We start from the raw sequence: 18,554 nt of genomic DNA on the forward strand, positions 1-18,554 counted from the left end.
ATAATAGCAGCTTCTACTAAGTGAAAAAAGCAGCAGAATGATATTTGCAATAGCCTGCTACTAATGAAAAGGTTACTAATGAAAAGCTTTGTGTAAATGTGTGTGGGGGTAGCTATAAATATAGACATATACTGAATTTATTTATTTTTTATTTTTATTTTTTTGAGACGGAGTCTTGTTCTGTTGCCCAGGCTGGAGTACAGTGGAGCGATCTCGGCTCACTGCAACCTCCGCCTCCCGAGTTCAAGCAATTCTCTTGCCTCAGCCTCCTGAGTAGCTGGGATTACAGGCGTGTGCCACCATGTCCCGCTACTTTTTGTATTTTTAGTAGAGATGAGGTTTCACTATGTTGGTCAGGCTGTTCTCGAACTCCTGACCTCATGATCCATCTGCCTCGGCCTCCCAAAGTGCTGGGATTACAGGCATGAGCCACTGCACCCGGCCGACATGTACTGTATTTAGATGCATAGAAAGGGTCCTAGAAGGATGTACACCAAACTCTGGACAGTGGCAACAACCCCAAATAGGAGAAAAGAGAGGTGGAGTATATTAACGGGAGTATTCACAAGCTGCTATCAGTATTCTTGTATTACATTTTTACAACTTCATGTTATCATTAACATTAGTTGCATAATTAAATTCAATAAAAACAAAGATGAATAAGATGAGAGATATACTGATATACGCAATATGTGCTTTGTGACAGATATTTTCCAAAAATGGCTACACCAACCTGTATCTCATTTTATATGCTTTGCTTATAATGCAGTGTTGGCGTTTCTCCATTGACAGTGGAGCTGCATTCCCTCCCCTTGAACCTGAGAGGATCTTTGTAACTGCTTTGACTAATAAAATGTGGCAGAAGTAATGCCGTGTGACTTTGAGGGGAAGGTTAGGCCACAAAGGGCAACATGGCTTCCACTTGGCTCTCACTCTCTTAAGACCCTTGCCCTTGGCCGGCCAGAGTGGCTCATACCTGTTATCCCAGAATTTTGGGAAGCTGAGACAGGCAAATCACTAGAGACCAGGGGTTTGAGACCAGCCTGGCCAACATGGTGAAACCCCATTTCTTTCTTTCTTTTTTTTTTTTCTCGAGACAGAGTCTCACTTTGTCGCCCAGGCTGGAGTGCAGTGGCACGAGTGGCGCGATCTTGGCTCACTGCAACCTCCACCTCCCAGGTTCAAGCAATTCTCCTGCCTCAGCCTCCCGAGTAGCTGGGATTACAGGTGCCCACCACCAAGCCCGGCTAATTTTTGTATTTTTTAGTAGAGACGGGGTTTCACCATGTTGGGCAAGCTGGTTTCGAACTCCCGACCTCAGGCAATCTGCCCGTCTCAGCCTCCCAAAGTGCTGGGATTACACGTGTGAGCCACCGTGCCTGGCAGTGAAATCCCATTTCTACTAAAAATACAAAAATTGACTGGGCGTGGTGGCTCACATCTGTAATCCCAGCACTTCGGGAGGCCGAGGCAGGCAGATGGCTTGAGGTCAGGAGTTCAAGACCAGCCTGGCCAACATGGAGAAACCCTGTCTCTACTAAAAATACAAAATTAGCCAGGCATGGTGGTGCATGCCTGTAATCCTAGCTACCTGGGAGGCTGAGCGGGGAAAATTGCTTGAATCCGGGAGGCGGAGGTTGTGGTGAGCCGAGATCGTGCCATTGTACTCCAGCCTGGGCAACAAGAGCAAAATTCCATCTCAAAGAAAAAAAAACAGAAAAAATAGCTGAACATGGCGGTGCACGCCTGTCATCCTGACGTCTCAGCTACTATGGAGGCTGAGGCACAAGAATCACTTGAACCCAGGAGGTTGCAGTGAGTTGAGATCATGCCACTGCACTCCAGCCTGGGCGATAGAGTGATACTCTGTCTCAAAAAAAAAAAAAAAAAAAAAAAAGACCTTTGCCCTTCAAATCCAGCTACCATGTTACCAGGAAGCACAGGCCACATGGAGAGATCATGCATGTGTATGTTCTGGCTGACAGCCCCAGCTAGGCCCCCAGCTGACATCACCCATCAGAAGTATGAGTAAACAACTTTGCCTATGATTCCACTCCCCAGTCTTTGAGTCTTCTTGCTGAGGCCCCCTCAGCTGTGGAGCTGAGATAAACCTTCCCACTGTGGCTTATCTGGATTCCTGTTCCAAAGAAACCATGAGAGACTTTGTATATTTTATATGCATTCATATTTTATTTACTTTTTCTTTTTTGAGACAGAGCTACTGTGTTGCCCAGGCTGGAGTGCAGTGGTGCAATCTCGGCTCGCTGCAACCTCCGCCTCCTGGGTTCAAGTTATTCTCCCTGCCTCAGCCTCCCGAGTAGCTGGAATTACAGGCACGCACCACCATGCCCGGCTAATTTTTGTATTTTTCAGTAGAGACAGGGTTTTGCCATGTTGGTCAGGCTGGTCTGGAACTCCTGACCTCAGGCGATCCACCCGCCTCCACCTCCCAAAGTGCTGGGATTACAGGTGTGAGCCACCACACGCGGCCCCTATCCTATTCTTATCACTTGAGTATATCACAAATACCTTTCCTTGTCAATAGGTGCCTTAGTACAGCATTTTTTTTTCTTTATTTGAAGACAGGTTCTGGCTCTGTCTCCCAGGCTGGAGTGCAAGTAGCCCGATCTCTTGCTCACTGCAGCCTCCACATCCTGGGTCTTAAGTGATCCTCCCACCTCAGCCTCCCAAGTAGGTGGAGCTATAAGCACATCCAGCTAACTTGTATTTTTTGTAGAGATGGGGTTTCACCATGTTGCTCAGGCTGGTCTTGAACTCCTAGGCTCAAGTGATCCACCTGCCTCGGCCTCCCAAAGTGCTGGGATTACAGGCGTGAGCCACCACACCTGGCCAAAACTTTTTTTTTTTTTGTAGACATGGAATCTCACTATGTTGCCCAGGCTGGTCTCCAACTCCTGGGCTCAAGCGATCCTCTCACCTTGGCTTCCCAAAGTGCTGGGATTACAGGCTTGAGCCACCATGCCCTGCCACCCAGTATGATTTATTTCATTTTTTTTTGGTAAAGTGAAAGCAAGTTTATTAGAGAAGTAAAGAAACAAAGGAGGCCAGGAGCAGTGGCTCACGCCTGTAATCCCAGCACTTTGGGAGGCCGAGGTGGGCGGATCAAGGGGTCAAGAGATCCAGACCATCCTGGCCAACATGGTGAAACCCTGTCTCTACTAAAAATACAAAAATTACCATCCTGGCTAACACGGTGAAACCCCGTCTCTACTAAAAATACAAAAAAAATTAGGCGTGGTGGCGGGCGCCTGTAGTCCCAGCTACTCGGGAAGCTGAGGCAGGAGAATGGCGTGAACCCGGGAGGCGGAGCTTGCAGTAAGCCTAGATCGCGCCACTGCACTCCAGCCTGGGCAACAGAGAGAGACTCCGTCAAAAAAAAAAAAAAAAAAAAAAAAAAAAAAAAAAATTAGCTGGGCGCGGTGGTGCGCGCCTGTAGTCCCAGCTACTCGGGAGACTGAGGCGGGAGAATCAGTTGAACCCAGGAAGCAGAGGTTGAAGTGAGCCGAGATAGCGGCTCTCTCACTGCACTCCAGCCTGGGCGACAGAGCGAGACTCCGTCTCAAAAAAAAAAAAAAAAAAAAAAAAAAAGTAATTGCTACTCCATAGGCAGAGCAGTCCACCCGACAAGTTTTTTTGTTGTTGTTGTTGTTTGAGACAGAGTCTCGCTCTGTCGCCCAGGCTGGAGTGCAGTGGCACGATCTCGGCTCGCTGCAACCTCCGCCTGCCGAGTTCAAGCAATTCTCCTGCCTCAGCCTCCCGAGTAGCTGGGACTACAGGCGCCCACCATCACGCCCGGCAAATTTTGTAAATTTTTAGTAGAGACGGGGTTTCACCATGCTGGTCAGGCTAGTCTCGAATTCCTGACCTCGTGATCTGCCGGCTCCGGCCTCCCAACGTGCTAGGATTACAGGCGTGAGCCACGGTGCCCGGCCACGCGGCATTATTTTTAATGGCTTTCTACATTGTATGGTTTGTTATTGTTGTTTTGAGACAGGGTCTCCTTCTATCACCGATGCTGGACTGCAGTGGTGCGATCTCGGCGCTCTGCAGCCTCGACCTCCTCGGCTCAAGCGATCCTATATCACCTCAGCCCCCTGAGTAGCTGGGACGCACAGGCGTGTGCCACCTCGCCCAGCTAATTTTTAATTTTTTTGTAGAAAGGAGGGAGGTCTCACTACATCAAATTCTCGGGCTCAAGCGATCCTCCCACCTCGGCTTCCCAAAGTGCAGAGATTACAGGCATGAGCCACAGCGACCAGCCAGCACAGGTGTCTTTATTTGTTTTATTTTTTATTTTATTTTATTTTATTTTGAGACGGAGTCTCGCTCTGTCGCCCAGGCTGGAGTGCAGTGGCGCCATCTCGGCTCACTGCAAGCTCCGCCTCCCGGGTTCACGCCATTCTCCCGCCTCAGCCTCCCGAGTAGCTGGGACTACAGGCGCCCGCCACCACGTCCGGCTAATTTTTTTGTACTTTTAGTACAGACGGGGTTTCACCGTGTTAGCCAGGATGGTCTCGATCTCCTGACCTCGTGATCCACTCGCCTCGGCCTCCCAAAGTGCTGGGATTACAGGCTTGAGCCACCGCGCCCGGCCTGCACAGGTGTCTTGAATATGTATATACGCGACTCCAGTATGGTTGGAAATGATTTGATTTGTTGTCAATGGAATTGCACACCCTGGAGCCTTCCTAACATCAGCGGCTTCATACTGGCATTTCCATTGTGGTGCAGCAACAATCTGAGTGAGCCTCCGTCTCTAGCCACACCATTTGACAACCGGTCCCAGAAGGTAACTGGAAGTCATGATGACAACTCCTATACTGTGAAAAGAAACTGCAAGCAAGGCAGTTAAGATGCAATCTTGCACGGTGACCGTAAGTCGGAGAACTGCGCGGCGAACGAGGCCTCGGCAGGGGAAGCGAAAGCCTGGTGTGGTTGCGGCTCTGGGGCCACCCTGCGACCGCCTCGGGGTGTAGGCAGAAATTCCTGGCCCAGCTCCCCTCTGACCAGATAGCGGCTGAGAAACAATGGTTATCTGCTCCACTGACGCCAGGATGTCTTCTCCGTGCCCGATCCCGGAGTACAAACAGTGAAATAAGAAGCCGGTGAGAAACGCGCTGGTTAAAAACATCTCGACGGGAGACGCTGGTAGGCGAATAGTGGCTCCAGACGCGGTCGGCGCCTGCTGTACCCTGGTCAGACTCCGGGTCAGAGCGCTAAGTTTCAAGGAGGCGGCGCTAAACAGGCCCTCTAGCCGGGAGCCTGTCGCGACCCGAGCGACCGTGGGTCGACCCCGATCCGGAAGTGACGCAACGGCGCCAAGCACTTCCGGAGCTGTGGGGACGACTCTTCTGGAGGAAGCAGCGCGGGCTTGACCGGCGTCGGCCCGCCGCCTCCGCTGCCGCTTCGCCCCAATCCGGTCCCTCTGGCCCGGCCTGACCCGCTCTGGCTTGTTCGGGCTCAGCGGCCGCGAGGCCGCAGCTCCCGGTAAGTGCGCGGCGCACGTCACGGCCTTGTTTACCTTGGCGGGCCGCTGGGGGGGACTCTCCGCGCGCCTCCCTGGCCGGGCCGGGACTCCGCCTTCGCCGTCGCCCGGGAGGCCCGGGCGCTCCCCGTCGCCGGTACGTTGTCCGAGCATTACCCGCCGTCAGCGGCCGGGCGCCCAGCGTGTGTCTGCCTTTTTTCCTCCCGCCGCCTTCTCAGCTCGCGGAAAGGTCAGAGGCCACCGCCTCTGACCAACCGGCGCCGGCACATCTAGGCCCTCTCTCCCTGTCTGGCGCGGCGGGGAAACGCGCCGCCTCGGGGCTCACCACTCGAGTCATCTTTGGGAGCTCTCGCAGCGCTGCCCGCGCGGTTTAACGCCCGCCTGTGGAGGGTATCCCCAGCTCGCGGGCTCCGCGTCCGCGCGAATATCCCGGAGCCCGCGGCGCCTCTAAGGATGTGCGGCCCCGGAGCTGTGCCGCCGCCTCGCCAGAAGCTGGTTGGGCAGCCGCGTTCTTGGATGACTTCTCCTTAGTACTGTTCATTGCCCGGTCCCATAAGAACTTTCTGTCATAGCGACATGTTCTTTACCTTTGCTGTTCAGCATGGTAGCTACTAGCCACACGTGGCCATTAAGCATTTGACCTGTAGGCTAGTGCACCTGAGAAACTAAATTTTAAATTTTACTTACTTTTTAAGTGTAATTAAATTTAAATAACCACATGTGGCTAGTGGTCACCGTATTAGAAAAGACAGATACAAAGTGTAGGATTTTGAAACGAAATTGCTGATTTCTAGTTTTGTGCCAAGTCGTTTTTCTTCGGAGGTGTAGTTAGTAAATGACCTGAATTCAGCGCTAGTGAGCATATCTGGAGTAAACGTCTTCAGACTCACTAAAACTTATGTGTTCTGTGCGTGGTCGGCAAGCCCAGGATGGTTGGTTGTTAGGTCCCCTGAACATGTGACTTTGGCTCTGGAGGAAATTTTTTTTTTTTTTTTTTTTTTTGGTGGGCGGGACAAAGTTGCTGTCACCAGGCTGGAGTGCAGTGGCGGCGATCACAGCTAACTGCAGCCCCGACTTTCTGGGCTCAAGTGATCCTCCTTTCTTAGCCTCCTAAGTAGCTGGGACCACAGGCACGTACCACCACACGTGGCTAATTTGTAAAATTTTTTGTGGATACGTGATCTTAACAGGTTGCCTAAGCTGGTCTTGAACTGCTGGGCTCAAGCGATCCTCCTGGTTTGACCTCCTAAAGTGCTGGGATTACAGGCGTGAGCCACTGTGCATGACCTTTAAAAAATTTTTTTTAGAGACAGGGCCTCACTTTGTCACCCAGGCTGGTTGGAGGGCAGTGGCGTGATCATGGCTCACTGCAATCTCCTGGACTCAAATAATCCTCCTCACTTTGGGAGGCCGAGGCGGGCAGATCACAAGGTCGGGAGATCGAGACCATCCTGGCTAACATGGTGAAACCCCATCTCTACTAAAAATACAAAAAATTAGCCAGGCGTGGTGGCGGGCGCCTGTAGTCCAGTGAGCCGAGATCGCGCCACTGCACTCCAGCAAGACTCTCAAAAAAAAAAAAAAAAAAAAAAATTGTCCCCTTGGAACAAGATCAGCACTTTTTCTTTCTTTCATTTATTTATTTATTTTTATTTTTGAGTCCCGCTCTGTCGCTCAGGCTGGAGTGCAGTGGCGCGATCTTGGCTCACTGCAACCTCCGCCTCCTGGGTTCAAGCGATTCTTCTGCCTCAGCCTCCTGAGTAGCTGGGATTACAGGTGCATGCTACCACGCCCAGCTAATTTTTGTATTTTTAGTAGAGACAGGATTTCATCATGTTGATTAGGCTGGTCTTGAACTCCTGACCTTGTGATCTGCCACCTTAGCCTCCCAAAGTGTTGGGATCACAGGCGTGAGCCACCGTGCCTGGCCCACTTTTTCAAGTAGAATTTGGATATTTAACTTTGAGATGATTAAAAATTAAATTTTCATTTGAATTTGCACCTAGAACATTTAGTATGAAATGGAGTTCTCTCTCTTTTTTTTTTGGAGGAGACTGGAGTTTTCCCCACCTAAATATTTGGTTGGTGAGAAGCCTGTGGGCAATTTCTTTCTTTTTTTTTTTTTTGACCCGGAGTCTCGCTGTGTGCCCAGGCTGGAGTGCAGTGGTGCAGTCTCGGTTCACTGCAGCCTCCATCTCCCAGGTCAAGCAATTCTCCTGCCTTAGCCTCCCGAGTAGCTGGGATTACAGGTATGCGCCACCATTCCTGGCTAATTTTTGTGTTTTTTGTAGCAGTGAGGTTTCACCATGTTGCCCAGGCTTGTTTTGAACTCCTGAGCTGAAGCCGTCCACCCACCTTGGCCTCCCAAACCAAAGTGCTGGGATTACTGGCATGAGCCACCACACGTGGTCCTGGAATTTTTCTTTTTTTTTTTTGAAGACAGGGTCTCACTCTGTTGCCTAGACTGGAGTGTAGTGGCGTGATCTTGGCTCACTGCAGCCTCAACCTCCTGTGCTCAAGAGATCCTCCCACCTCAGCCTCCCAAGTAGCTGGGACTACAGGCATGCACCGCCACGACATTTATGAGTAATGTGACGTAAATGAGCCACGACAGCATGAGTAAAGTGAGATCTGAAATATTAGCATTATTCTGTGTTAGATTACCACAGTGGAGGTGATTTTATAGTAAAAGTTAAATTTTAAGTCAGTTACAATTTGCTTGGTCAACATCTACATAACATTTAGGATTGAAATTGTGGTAGTTGAGAATCTGAAGGACAGAAATACTGGAGTAAAGAAGCAGGCTTTCAGCTGGGTGAGGTGGAGTTTACAGTGAGCTGAGATGGCAACACTGCACTCCAACCTGGGTGACAGAGGGAGACCCTGTCTCAAACAAACAAAAAAAAGAAGTGGTCTTTCAAACTGAGAGAGAGAATTGAGATTAAATTATTGCTACCTGTTTACTTAGATTACTTTCTTTTTTTTTTTTTTTTTTGAGACGAATTTTCTTGTCACCCAGGCTCGAGTGCAGTGGCGCGATCTCACCTCACTGCAACCTCTGCCTCCCTGGTTGGAGTGATTCTCCTGCCTCAGCCTTCCGAGTAGCTGGGATTACAGGTGCTCGAACTCCTGACCTCAGGTGATCCACCTGCCTTGGCCTCCCAAAGTGCTGGGATTACAGGCGTGAGCCACCACACCCAGCTGAATACTTTCTTTTTTTAGAAGTTCATGTAACTCTTGTCAGTATAATTATGACATGGATTTTTTTTGTTGGCACTTTAAAAGAAGATAATTTAATAGTTACTCTGTCCCTTGTTACTTGTCCTTTAAAATACCTTTGCTTTAAAAAAAAAAATAAACTTGCAAAAGCAGTATACCAGCTTTAAAAATATAAATATAATTCTTTTCATTTTAGATGGAAATCATATTACGTAGAATACTTGGGTGACATCTGCCTGAGAGATCTCCAAGAATTACAGGTATCTTTAATTTAAAGATTAACTTTTTCTCCTAAAGAAAAAACACCATTGTTAAGTTTAGTTGTGATTATGTGGCTCTACCATACAGAAGAGTTTGTTAAAAGTCAAACTGCTGGCCAGGCACGGTGGCTTGCACCTGTAATCCCAGCACTTTGGGAGGCTGAGGCGGGCGGATCACGAGGTCAGGAGTTCGAGACCAGTCTGACCAACGTGGTGAAACCTCATCTCTACTAAAAATACAAAAAAAATTAGCTGGGCATTGTGGCATGTGTTTGTAATCCCAGCTACTGAGAGACTGAGGCAGGAGAATTGCTTGAACCCGGAAGGCAGAGGTTGCAGTGAGCTGAGATCGTGCCACTGCATTCCAGCCAGGGTGACAGAGTGAGACTCTGTCTCAAAAAAAAAAAAAGGTCAGACTGCAAACATTATTTTTATTGCCCCATAATTAATAGGGTTTTTAAAAAAAATTTTTAGAAATGGGAGCATTTATAGTTAACATATCAACTTAGATATAGTGAGTGGTTTTTTTTGTTTTTTTTTTTTTTAAGATAGAGTTTCCCTCTTGTTGCCCAGGCTGGAGTGTAATGATGCAATCTTGGCTCCCTGCAGTCTTCGCCTCTGGGGTTCAATCCATTCTCCTGCCTCAACCTCCTGAGTAGCTGGGATTACAGGCATGTGCCACCACGCCCAGCTAATTTTGTGTTTTTAGTAGAGACGGGGTTTCTCCATGTTGGTCAGGCTGGCCTTGAACCCCCGACCTTAGGTGATCCACCCGCCTCGGCCTCCCAAAGTGCTGGGATTACAGGTGTGAGCCACCGTGCCTCGCCGATATTTTTATTATATAAAAATGTGACTCTAGGCTGGGCACAGTGGCTCTTGCCTATAATCCCAGCGTTTTGTAAGGCCAACGCAGGAGGATCGCTTGAGGCCAGGAGTTTGAAACCAGCCTGAGCAACATAGTAAAACCCTGTTTATACAAAAGATAAAATTAGGTATGGGGGTGGCATATGCCTGTAGTCCCAGCTACTCAGGAGGCTGAGGCAGGAGGATCTGTTGAGCTCAGGAGTTGGAAGCTGCAGTGGGCCATGATCATGTTTTTATATCTCAGACTGGGTGACAGAGTGATACTATGTCTCAGGACTCCATAGTCTTTTAGACTGGTTACAAATTCTTTTTCGTTTTGGTAGACATGAGTGCCACTATGTTACCCAGGCTGGTTTGGAACTCCTGGTTTTGAAAGATCCTCCCAAAGTGTGGGGATTATTATACAGGCGTGAGCCACTGATACAGATCTGAGCCACTGTATGTGGGCCTTTTTTTAAAGTAGAAGATTATTTACCTGAATTATTATTATTATTATTATTATTATTATTATTATTATTTTTGGAGACAGAATCTCTCTGTTGCCTAGACTGGAGTGCAGTGGCACGATCTCACTGCAGCCTTGACCTTCCAGGCCCAAGCAGTTCTTCGATGGAGCCAGGACTACAGATGCATGACCACTATGCCTGTCTTATTTTATTTATTTGTTTATTTTTTGTGTGTGTGACAGTGTCTCACTCTTGCCCAGGTTGGAGTGCAGTGGTATGATCTTGGCTCACTGCAACCTCCTCCCTGGTTCAAGTGATTCTCCTGCCTCAGCCTCCCAAGTAGCTGGGATTGCAAGTGTGCACCACCCTGCCAAGCTAATTTATTTTTTATTTTTTATTTTTTTATTTTTTCAGATTGAGTCTCGCTCTGTTGCCCAGGCTGGAGTGCAGTGGTGCAATCTCTGCTCACTGCAACCTCCGTCTCCTGAGTTCAAGCAGTTCTCCTGCCTCATCCTCCTGAGTAGCTGGGATTACAGGTGCATGCCATCATGCCCAGCTAATTTTTGTATTGTTAGTAGAGATGGGGTTTCACGTGTTAGCCAGGATGGTCTGGATCTCCTGACCTCGTGATCTGCCTGCCTCGGTCTCCCAAAGTGCTGGGATTACAGGTGTGAGCCACTGCGCCCAGCCTAATTTTTGTATTTTTAGTAGAGATGGGATTTTGCCATGTTGGCTAGGCTGGCCTCAATCTCCTGGCCTCAGGTGATCTGGCCACCTCGGTCTCCCAAAGTGCCGGGATTTTTTTTCTTTTCTTTTCTTTTTTTTTTTTTTTTTTGAGACAGAGTCTCGCTCTGTCGCCCAGCCTGGAGTGCAGTGGCGTGATCTCGGCTCACTGCAAGCTCCGCCTCCCGGGTTCACACCATTCTCCTGCCTCAGCCTCCCCAGTAGCTGGGACTACAGGTGCCTGCCACCATGCCCGGCTAATTTTTTGTATTTTTAGTAGAGACGGGGTTTCACCGTGTTAGCCAGGATGGTCTCGATCTCCCGACCTCGTGATCCACCTGCCTTGGCCTCCCAAAGTGCTGGGATTACAGGCATGAGCCACTGTGCCCAGCTGATTATTATTTTTTTTTAATGTGTTGTAGAGACATGGTCTCACTAGGTTGTTCAGGTGGATCTTGACCTCCTGGCCTCAAGGGATCCTCTCATCTCAGCCTTCCAGAGTTCTGGGATTATAGTTGTGAGCCACACCCTCAGTCTTTGTTTTAGATTATGGTTGGTTGTTTTTTTCAGACAGATTACCTACTTCAAGTAGACTTTATATTTGCTTTTGTATTTAATCAAGATTTGTTTATATAAACTGTTTATGTACTGTTAAATCCAAATGCTCCTACACTTTAAGGTTCTATTAGTTTTAGATTTTTTTTTATTTTTTTGAGATGGAGTCTCACTCTGTTGCCAGGCTGCAGTACAGTGGCGGGATCTCGGCTCACTGCAACCTCCGACTCCCTCGTTCAAGTGATTCTCCTGCCTCAGCCTCCTGAGTAGCTGGGAATTACATGCACGCACCACCACATATAGCTAATTTTTGTTTTTTTAGTAGAGATGGGGTTTCACCACGTTGGCCAGGATGGTCTTGATCTCCTGACCTTGTGATCCGCCCGCCTTGGCTTCCCAAAGTGCTGGGATTACAGGCGTGAGCCACCGCACCTGGCCTAGTTTTAGATTTAAATCTCTAGTTGATATTGTTCCTTTCAGCTCATCAGTTGAAATGGTAGTTGTGTAGAAAAGTTAATGGGTGTTTGCCACAATATTCTGTGAGTTGAAGTTAGGGTTTGTGACTGTTTCGCTTTCTCAACTAGTATTCTCTTTTCGTTTATATGTAATTGAGTAACATTTTGCTGTCTGCGGGCTTTTCTTTTTTGAGATGGAGTTTCCCTCGTGTGTGCGTGTGTGTGTGTGTGTATGTGTGTACGTGTGTGTGTGTGACGGAGTTTCGCTTTTATTGCCCAGGCTGGAGTGCAGTGGTGCAATCTCAGCTCACTATAACCTCCGCCTCCTGGGTTCAAGCGTTTCTCCCGTCTTAGCCTCCCGAGTAGCTGGGATTACAGGTGCCTGTCACCACGCCTGCTTAATTTTTTTGTATTTTTAGTAGAGACAGGGTTTCACCATATTAGCCAGGCTGGTCTCGAACTCCTGACCTCAGGTGACCCACCCATCTCAGCCTCTCAGAGTTCTGGGATTACAGGCGTGAGCCACCGCACCCGGCCAATGGAGTTTCACTCTTGTCCAGGCTAGAGTGCAGTGGTGCAATCTTGGCTCACTGTAAACTCTGCCTCCCGGGTTAAAGTGATTCTCCTGCCTCAGCCTCCCGAGTAGCTGGGATTACAGGTGCACATCACCACACCTGGCTAATTTTGTATTTTTAGTAGAGATGGGGTTTCGCCATGTTGGCCAGTCTGGTCTTGAACTCCTGACCTCAAGTGATCCACCCGCCTTAGCCTCCCACAGTGCTGGGATTACAGGCATGAGTCACCACACCCGGCCAGTAGAACTCTTTAAACCTGAAAAATCAGTCAACTTTGCAGACTAGAGGAGGATGTTGAACACCTATGTGTGTTTTTTTTTTTCTTTACCAACTATGCACCTATTTTTCAGACACCTAAAAGTAATGTCTGTGAAACGTGGTTTTCTTTTTCTACGTATTATAGCAGGAAGTGTTCCTATTTATGTACTGTCTGTATCAATACTAATGGGGCATGATAAGCAAAATTTTAAACTTTGGTAGTTAAACCTTTGTGTTGCCTCCCCTCTGTGCGGCCAGCTGTGGGGATGTGCTTCTCCCTTAAGGACTCTGGCAAGAATAACAAGTTCATTGGAATTTGACTTTCTGACATAGAGCAGACAGCCTTGCCCTGTCATGCCAGGCCTTTCATGTGAAGTTACCATTTATCAGCTGCTTCTGTCTCTCCAGGGAAGGATTTCCCTTTTATAAGCCTGGGCCAGGGGGATGATAGTAAGATTCCCCATGTGATACCAGAGTTGGAATAGGCTGTAGTGAGATTAGGGCCAGGACTGTCCCATTTTGATTCTTGAATGGTTTCTGTTACAACTTGTCATGGGGAAAAAGTAACACTTTTTTTTTTTTTCCTCCCTTAGAAGACAAAAATACTAATGCATTTGAGAAAGCGGTAGTTTTGGGGGGAGGGGGAAAAAGCAACTGCTTTCCAGATCTGCAACTTGGCTGGATGCTAAGATGTCGGTGGACATGAATAGCCAGGGGTCTGACAGCAATGAAGAGGACTATGACCCAAATTGTGAGGAAGAGGAAGAAGAAGAAGATGAAGACCCTGGGGACATAGAGGACTATTACGTGGGAGTAGCCAGCGATGTGGAGCAGCAGGGGGCTGATGCCTTTGATCCCGAGGAGTACCAGTTCACTTGCTTGACCTACAAGGAATCTGAGGGTGCCCTCAATGAGCACATGACCAGCTTAGCTTCTGTCCTAAAGGTGAGCAGTGTTGTAAACTCCAGTGTAATCCCCCCCAGTTAAATCTAAGGATGAGCTGTTGTTAATTAATGTCTCCTCCAGACTAATTGAATGGCCTTGTAGCTTGAAACCAAATTTAAGCGTATGTCAACATCATTTGGACATTTTGTTACATTTACTTTGTTTTCTAATATATGCATGTCTAAGGTCCTCAGATTCCCAAATTAGTAAGAATTAGAAAGTAGGGGTGGGACAGATTCAAGAAAGATGTACCATACCAGAAATGTGTAGTGGCAGAATTGCACAACTTTGCACGTTTCAGGAAGTGAGTTTTCAGAATTTTATGAGGTTGATACAATAAGCATCAGAATCACCATCTTCTGTATGACTGTGAGTGACTGATAAATGTCTTGAGAGTATACAGATCCCTCTGGTTTGCCCTGAATAGTCATTGCCTTTGGGCTAATGAGCTCATTTGTTTCATGTACTGATTTTAATAATAATTCTTTCTTATAGCTTGTATTTCATTGATTTAGGGGGTGTTAGTATGGAAATTGTAAAGAATGAACAAAGTTGATTATTCCAGCAAGCATTTTATTTAACACATAAGCTAAAACATACCTTTGGATGTCTTGTACCTTAGGCCAGTTATTATCCTATTTACATTTTTTATGATCATTTTGACAGTTTCCCAACAAGCATGTTTCCTTCTCTAACACTGGCCATTATGGGAAATTGGAAATATTTCTCTTTAGTGTTTTCACTAATCTTTTTTCATGAATTGTTACTTGGATTTTGTTTCTGATTAAATTGGAGGTCAAAAGGGCACCTTGGCATGATGTCAACCAAATAAATTTTATTGGAACTTAAACAGAAATAACTAAGGTGTGCCTTGTATGATTTCTATAAAATTTGCTTTATCTACTAGTTTAGGGATTTTTTTTTTTCCCCAGATGGTTGGCAAAGGCTAATTTAGATACTCAGGTCTTTATTAGCAACTGGCTGGAAGCTGAAAGCTAAGTTGTTTTTTTTTTTTTGTGACTAATTTCTAGAAGTGATTGTAGACTTCCTCTCTTGTGCTGAGCAGACAACTCTGAAGAATGGGGACCTATGGATCCTCTGGGTTTGCGATTTCTGCACTATGGCTATAACAAAGCTGCTGGACCCCTGCCTCCAGAGGGCATTTCCCTGGTAGAAAATAATAATCGGGTTTCTCTTCCTCACCATGCACACCTCTCCCTTGTTGATCAATAGTTTTCTTTTGCTTTATTCATACTGTCAGGTTATATACAATGTTGGTATTTAAAATAAGAAAAGGATATGTTCATAATGTTAGGTTAGAAAAAATAATATTAGGAATTCTGTATAGTGTGTAACCATGCTCTGGACAGTGTCAGTTGACCAAGTTCATGAGGATGTTCCTGTCTATACACAGGAATTCTCAGATTGTCAAGCCTCTGTGCTGGCTTTTTCTGCCCTGCTAGAGACAGCTGAGGGGCCCAGCACCTGTCCGTCCGTCCGTCCGTCCTTCCTTCCTTCCTTTTTTTTTTGTTTTTTAATTGTGGTAAAATATATGTAACATAAAATTTACTGTTTTACATTCTTCCTTCTTATACATGATCAGCCTCCTGGAAACCTTTCCCTTCACCACCTCATCTCTTACTGCCCTTAGGAGTCCTCAGAGTCTAGCTCATGCTTTCTCTGAATGAGTTTCCTTGAGAGCCCCTAGAGCACAGTGGTCATGCCTTCTTTGGTCTGTGTCCAAAGAATACAGCTCGTTTATTTTTTTAGGTTATGTACTGCAGTCTTCTGACTGCTTTATGTTTTACCTGTTCACACATTTTGGCATGATCTCTCCAACTAGATTGTCAGTTCTTGGAGAGCAATAACTGTCTTGTACCTTATCTCCTCCATCATTCTTGTCACACTATTTCATCTACAGTAGGTATTGAATAATTGCTTGGATACTTGTGGATTTTGTTGATTGTTGGTGATAGTAGCAGCTGCTGCTGTGGATGTGAGCTAGATTTCCTAGTCCCTGATACATGTTCTTTCCTATTGGAAATGAAATGAAAGGGCATTGTTCTGGCCTTTAAGACTGAGAAGAGTAAGAGCAAAAAGAACTTGTAGCAGAGATGAGGGAATAAATAAGAGAAGGAAGAGAGTTGAAACAGTATGAAAGGGTTAAAGAGAAAATGGAGCAAAGAGGAAAATAATCCACAAAAATTTAGATGTTGATAGAAGACAGAGTTTATTTTTTCCCTTCTGCACTTCACTGAGAAATATGTTAACACCATTTACTTTCTGGGGCTGGGCAAAAAAAGGTTGTGGCTCTTTTGGTTGGGTTGACTGTACATAAAGGGACTCTGGTGTTTTAAGTGATTCAGAAACTTGACCAAAGAGACTGGACAGAAAAGCAGCTTGCTTAAGAGTAAAGGAGAAGGAATCATATACAAAGTTTTTTCTTTGAGGCAAGATACAAGCTAGCATTGTTTTTATTTACTTATATTTTTAAAATTATATTTTAAATACAAAAATTAGCTGAGCGTGCTAGCATGTTCCTGTAGTCCCCGCTACTCAGGAGGCTGAGGTGGGAGGATCACTTGGGCCTGGGAGCAGAGGTTGCAGTGAGCTGAGATTGCCCCCACTATACTCCAGCTTGGGCTACAGAGCAAGACCTTATCTCAAAACAACAAAATTTTTTTTTTTGGTAGAGATGGGGTCTTGCTATGTTGCCTAGGTCTTAAACTCCTGGCCTCAAGCCATCTTCCCACCTCAGCCTCCCAAATTCCTTTACAAGCATGAGCTACCACTCCTGGCCTGTTTTTATTTTTGTAATTAATATTTTTTGAGGATGAGAGGGAATAATTTAAGTGCTTAGTTTACCCAATGGTGTTCCGGCTACTCTGGTTGTCTTGTTGCACATGTCTCTGAAAGTGTGATTGATAGTGATAGTCACCCAGATCACTACTGATATCCCATTGGTCGTAGTGCTGATTGCACAATTCTGTGGCATATGGAAACATTTAATTTTTTAACGTAATTTAAGTTCTGTGGCTTGTAGAAAATGTTGTGTGTATGTAATTGAAAATTATAGTCTTACGAATTCTAGTCTATGAGTAAAAACTATCCAAGTTTGAGGAGTGGCTTAAATTTTTCACTTGATTCTCATGTCTGTGTACTCATTTTGTTGTGTCCAGGCAGTTGCATGTGGATTATTTATAGTATAGCATAAAATTAAGCCTTTTACTGCCATTTGGGATTTGAAGTCTCTTTTTAAAAATTATTATTTAAAAAAAATTTTTTTTAGAGATGAGCTCTTGCCCTATCTCACAACTGGAGTGCAGTAGCATGATCATAGCTCACTGTACCCTCAAACTCCTGGGTTCAAGCTATCCTCCCATCTCAGCCTCCCAAGTAGCTGGGGCTACAGGTGCGTGCAACTAATTAAACAAAAATTTATTTTGGCCAGGCGCAGTGGCTCACGCCTGTAATCCCAGCACTTTGGGAGGCCAAGGCAAGTGGATCACGAGGTCAGGAGATCAAGATCATCCTGGCTAACATGGTGAAACCCCGTCTCTACTAAAAATACAAACAAAAAATTAGCCGGGTGTGGTGGCACATGCCTGTGGTCCCAGCTACTCAGGAGGCTGAGGCAGGAGAAGGTGTGAACCCGCGGGCAGAGGTTGCAGTGAGATGAGATCGCACCACTGCACTCCAGCCTGGGCAACAGAGTGAGACTCTGTCTCAAAAAAAAAAAAAAGAGAAAAAATTTTTAAGTGGACTCAAAAAGCTGCAAAAAAAAATTTTTTTTTTAAGATACAGAATCTCACTATGTTGCCCAGGCTGATCTCAAACTCCTGGCCTCAAGTGATCCTCCTGCCTCAGCCTCCTGAGTTAGCTGAGTAAAGTGTCTTAAGTAGAAAACTCACAATTTTCAGCCGGGTGCGGTGGCTCACGCCTGTAATCCCAGTACTTTGGGAGGCCAAGGCGGGTGGATCACAAGGTCAGGAGAGCCCTGGCTAACACAGTGAAAACCCTGTCTTTACTAAAAATACAAAAAATTAGCCGGGCGTGGTGGCGGGCACCTGTAGTCCCAGCTACTCAGGAGGCTGAGGCAGGAGAATGGCGTGAACCCAGGAGGCGGAGCTTGCAGTGAGCTGAGATCGTGTCACTGCACTCCAGCCTGGGTGACAGAGCAAGACTCTGTCTAAAAAAGAAAAAGAAAAATCACAATTGTCTGGGACACTGGGCTTTTAGTTTAATGAGGGCCCTGATGTCAGAGGGTAACTTCCTGTATATGTTCTGGGACCAGTCTATGAGTAAAGTCATTATTGAGAGAGGAAGGTGCCCAGAAAATCAGATCAAGGGCTCAAGATAGAGAACAGAGAAAATGCTTATCTGTTACTGTGGTGGGGAAGCTGCTGGTATTCAAATAGTGGCAAAACAGAAGCATTATTTGAGAATGAACTATCCTACACAAATCACAAATGGAATAGTCAAATGAGATGAAATGATTGCCAAGTGAGGTGTTGTGTTGTAGGAGGAGGGGATCTCTGGGGAATAAGTATTTTTAGTGATCATGTATGAGTCTTTAAAGAAAACAAAGTTACCTTTTTCTACAGTATATTTTTATATGAGACTTATACAAAGATTATTTTATTGTCTTTATAGATGAAAGAGGTCCTTCTTGTAACCATAAGCATTTTTATTACAAAATGTGCAGTAGTTAGCCAATAATTTTTTTCAGTTATTCAGTGAGTCCTTTT

General features: G+C 46.2%; 2 protein-coding genes across 12 annotated transcripts in view; one reads left to right on the plus strand and one right to left on the minus strand.

The window, feature by feature from the left end:
- Positions 1-4,274: 4,274 nt before the first annotated feature.
- On the minus strand, positions 4,275-5,968 carry LOC109026146 (ariadne RBR E3 ubiquitin protein ligase 2 opposite strand). The gene has a single exon (XM_019023092.3). It carries the CDS (start codon positions 5,657-5,659, stop codon positions 4,778-4,780), a length of 882 nt encoding a protein of 293 aa, XP_018878637.1. The 5' UTR covers positions 5,660-5,968; the 3' UTR covers positions 4,275-4,777.
- The window catches only part of ARIH2 (ariadne RBR E3 ubiquitin protein ligase 2), a 65,978-nt gene continuing 52,796 nt past the window's right edge, over positions 5,373-18,554 (plus strand). For 2 of the 11 annotated variants that reach the window (XM_063703787.1, XM_063703789.1), the window contains exons 1-3: positions 5,435-5,508; positions 8,922-8,985; positions 13,455-13,806. In XM_063703787.1, the coding sequence (XP_063559857.1) occupies positions 13,552-13,806 (255 nt within the window). In that variant the 5' untranslated portion in view covers positions 5,435-5,508; positions 8,922-8,985; positions 13,455-13,551. Of the gene's footprint in view, positions 5,509-8,921; positions 8,986-10,709; positions 10,832-13,454; positions 13,807-18,554 lie in introns of those variants that run through there. The other 9 variants (XM_055382420.1, XM_055382419.1, XM_055382417.1 and 6 more) reach the window with 7 other exon arrangements.

Source organism: Gorilla gorilla, chromosome 2 (assembly GCF_029281585.2).
Source record: "Gorilla gorilla gorilla isolate KB3781 chromosome 2, NHGRI_mGorGor1-v2.1_pri, whole genome shotgun sequence".
Taxonomy (NCBI): domain Eukaryota; kingdom Metazoa; phylum Chordata; class Mammalia; order Primates; family Hominidae; genus Gorilla; species Gorilla gorilla.

Excerpts from the sequence above, each read along its gene's own strand:
- LOC109026146 (XM_019023092.3), bottom strand. The coding sequence starts at position 5,659 with ATGCTCGGACAACGTACCGGCGACGGGGAGCGCCCGGGCCTCCCGGGC.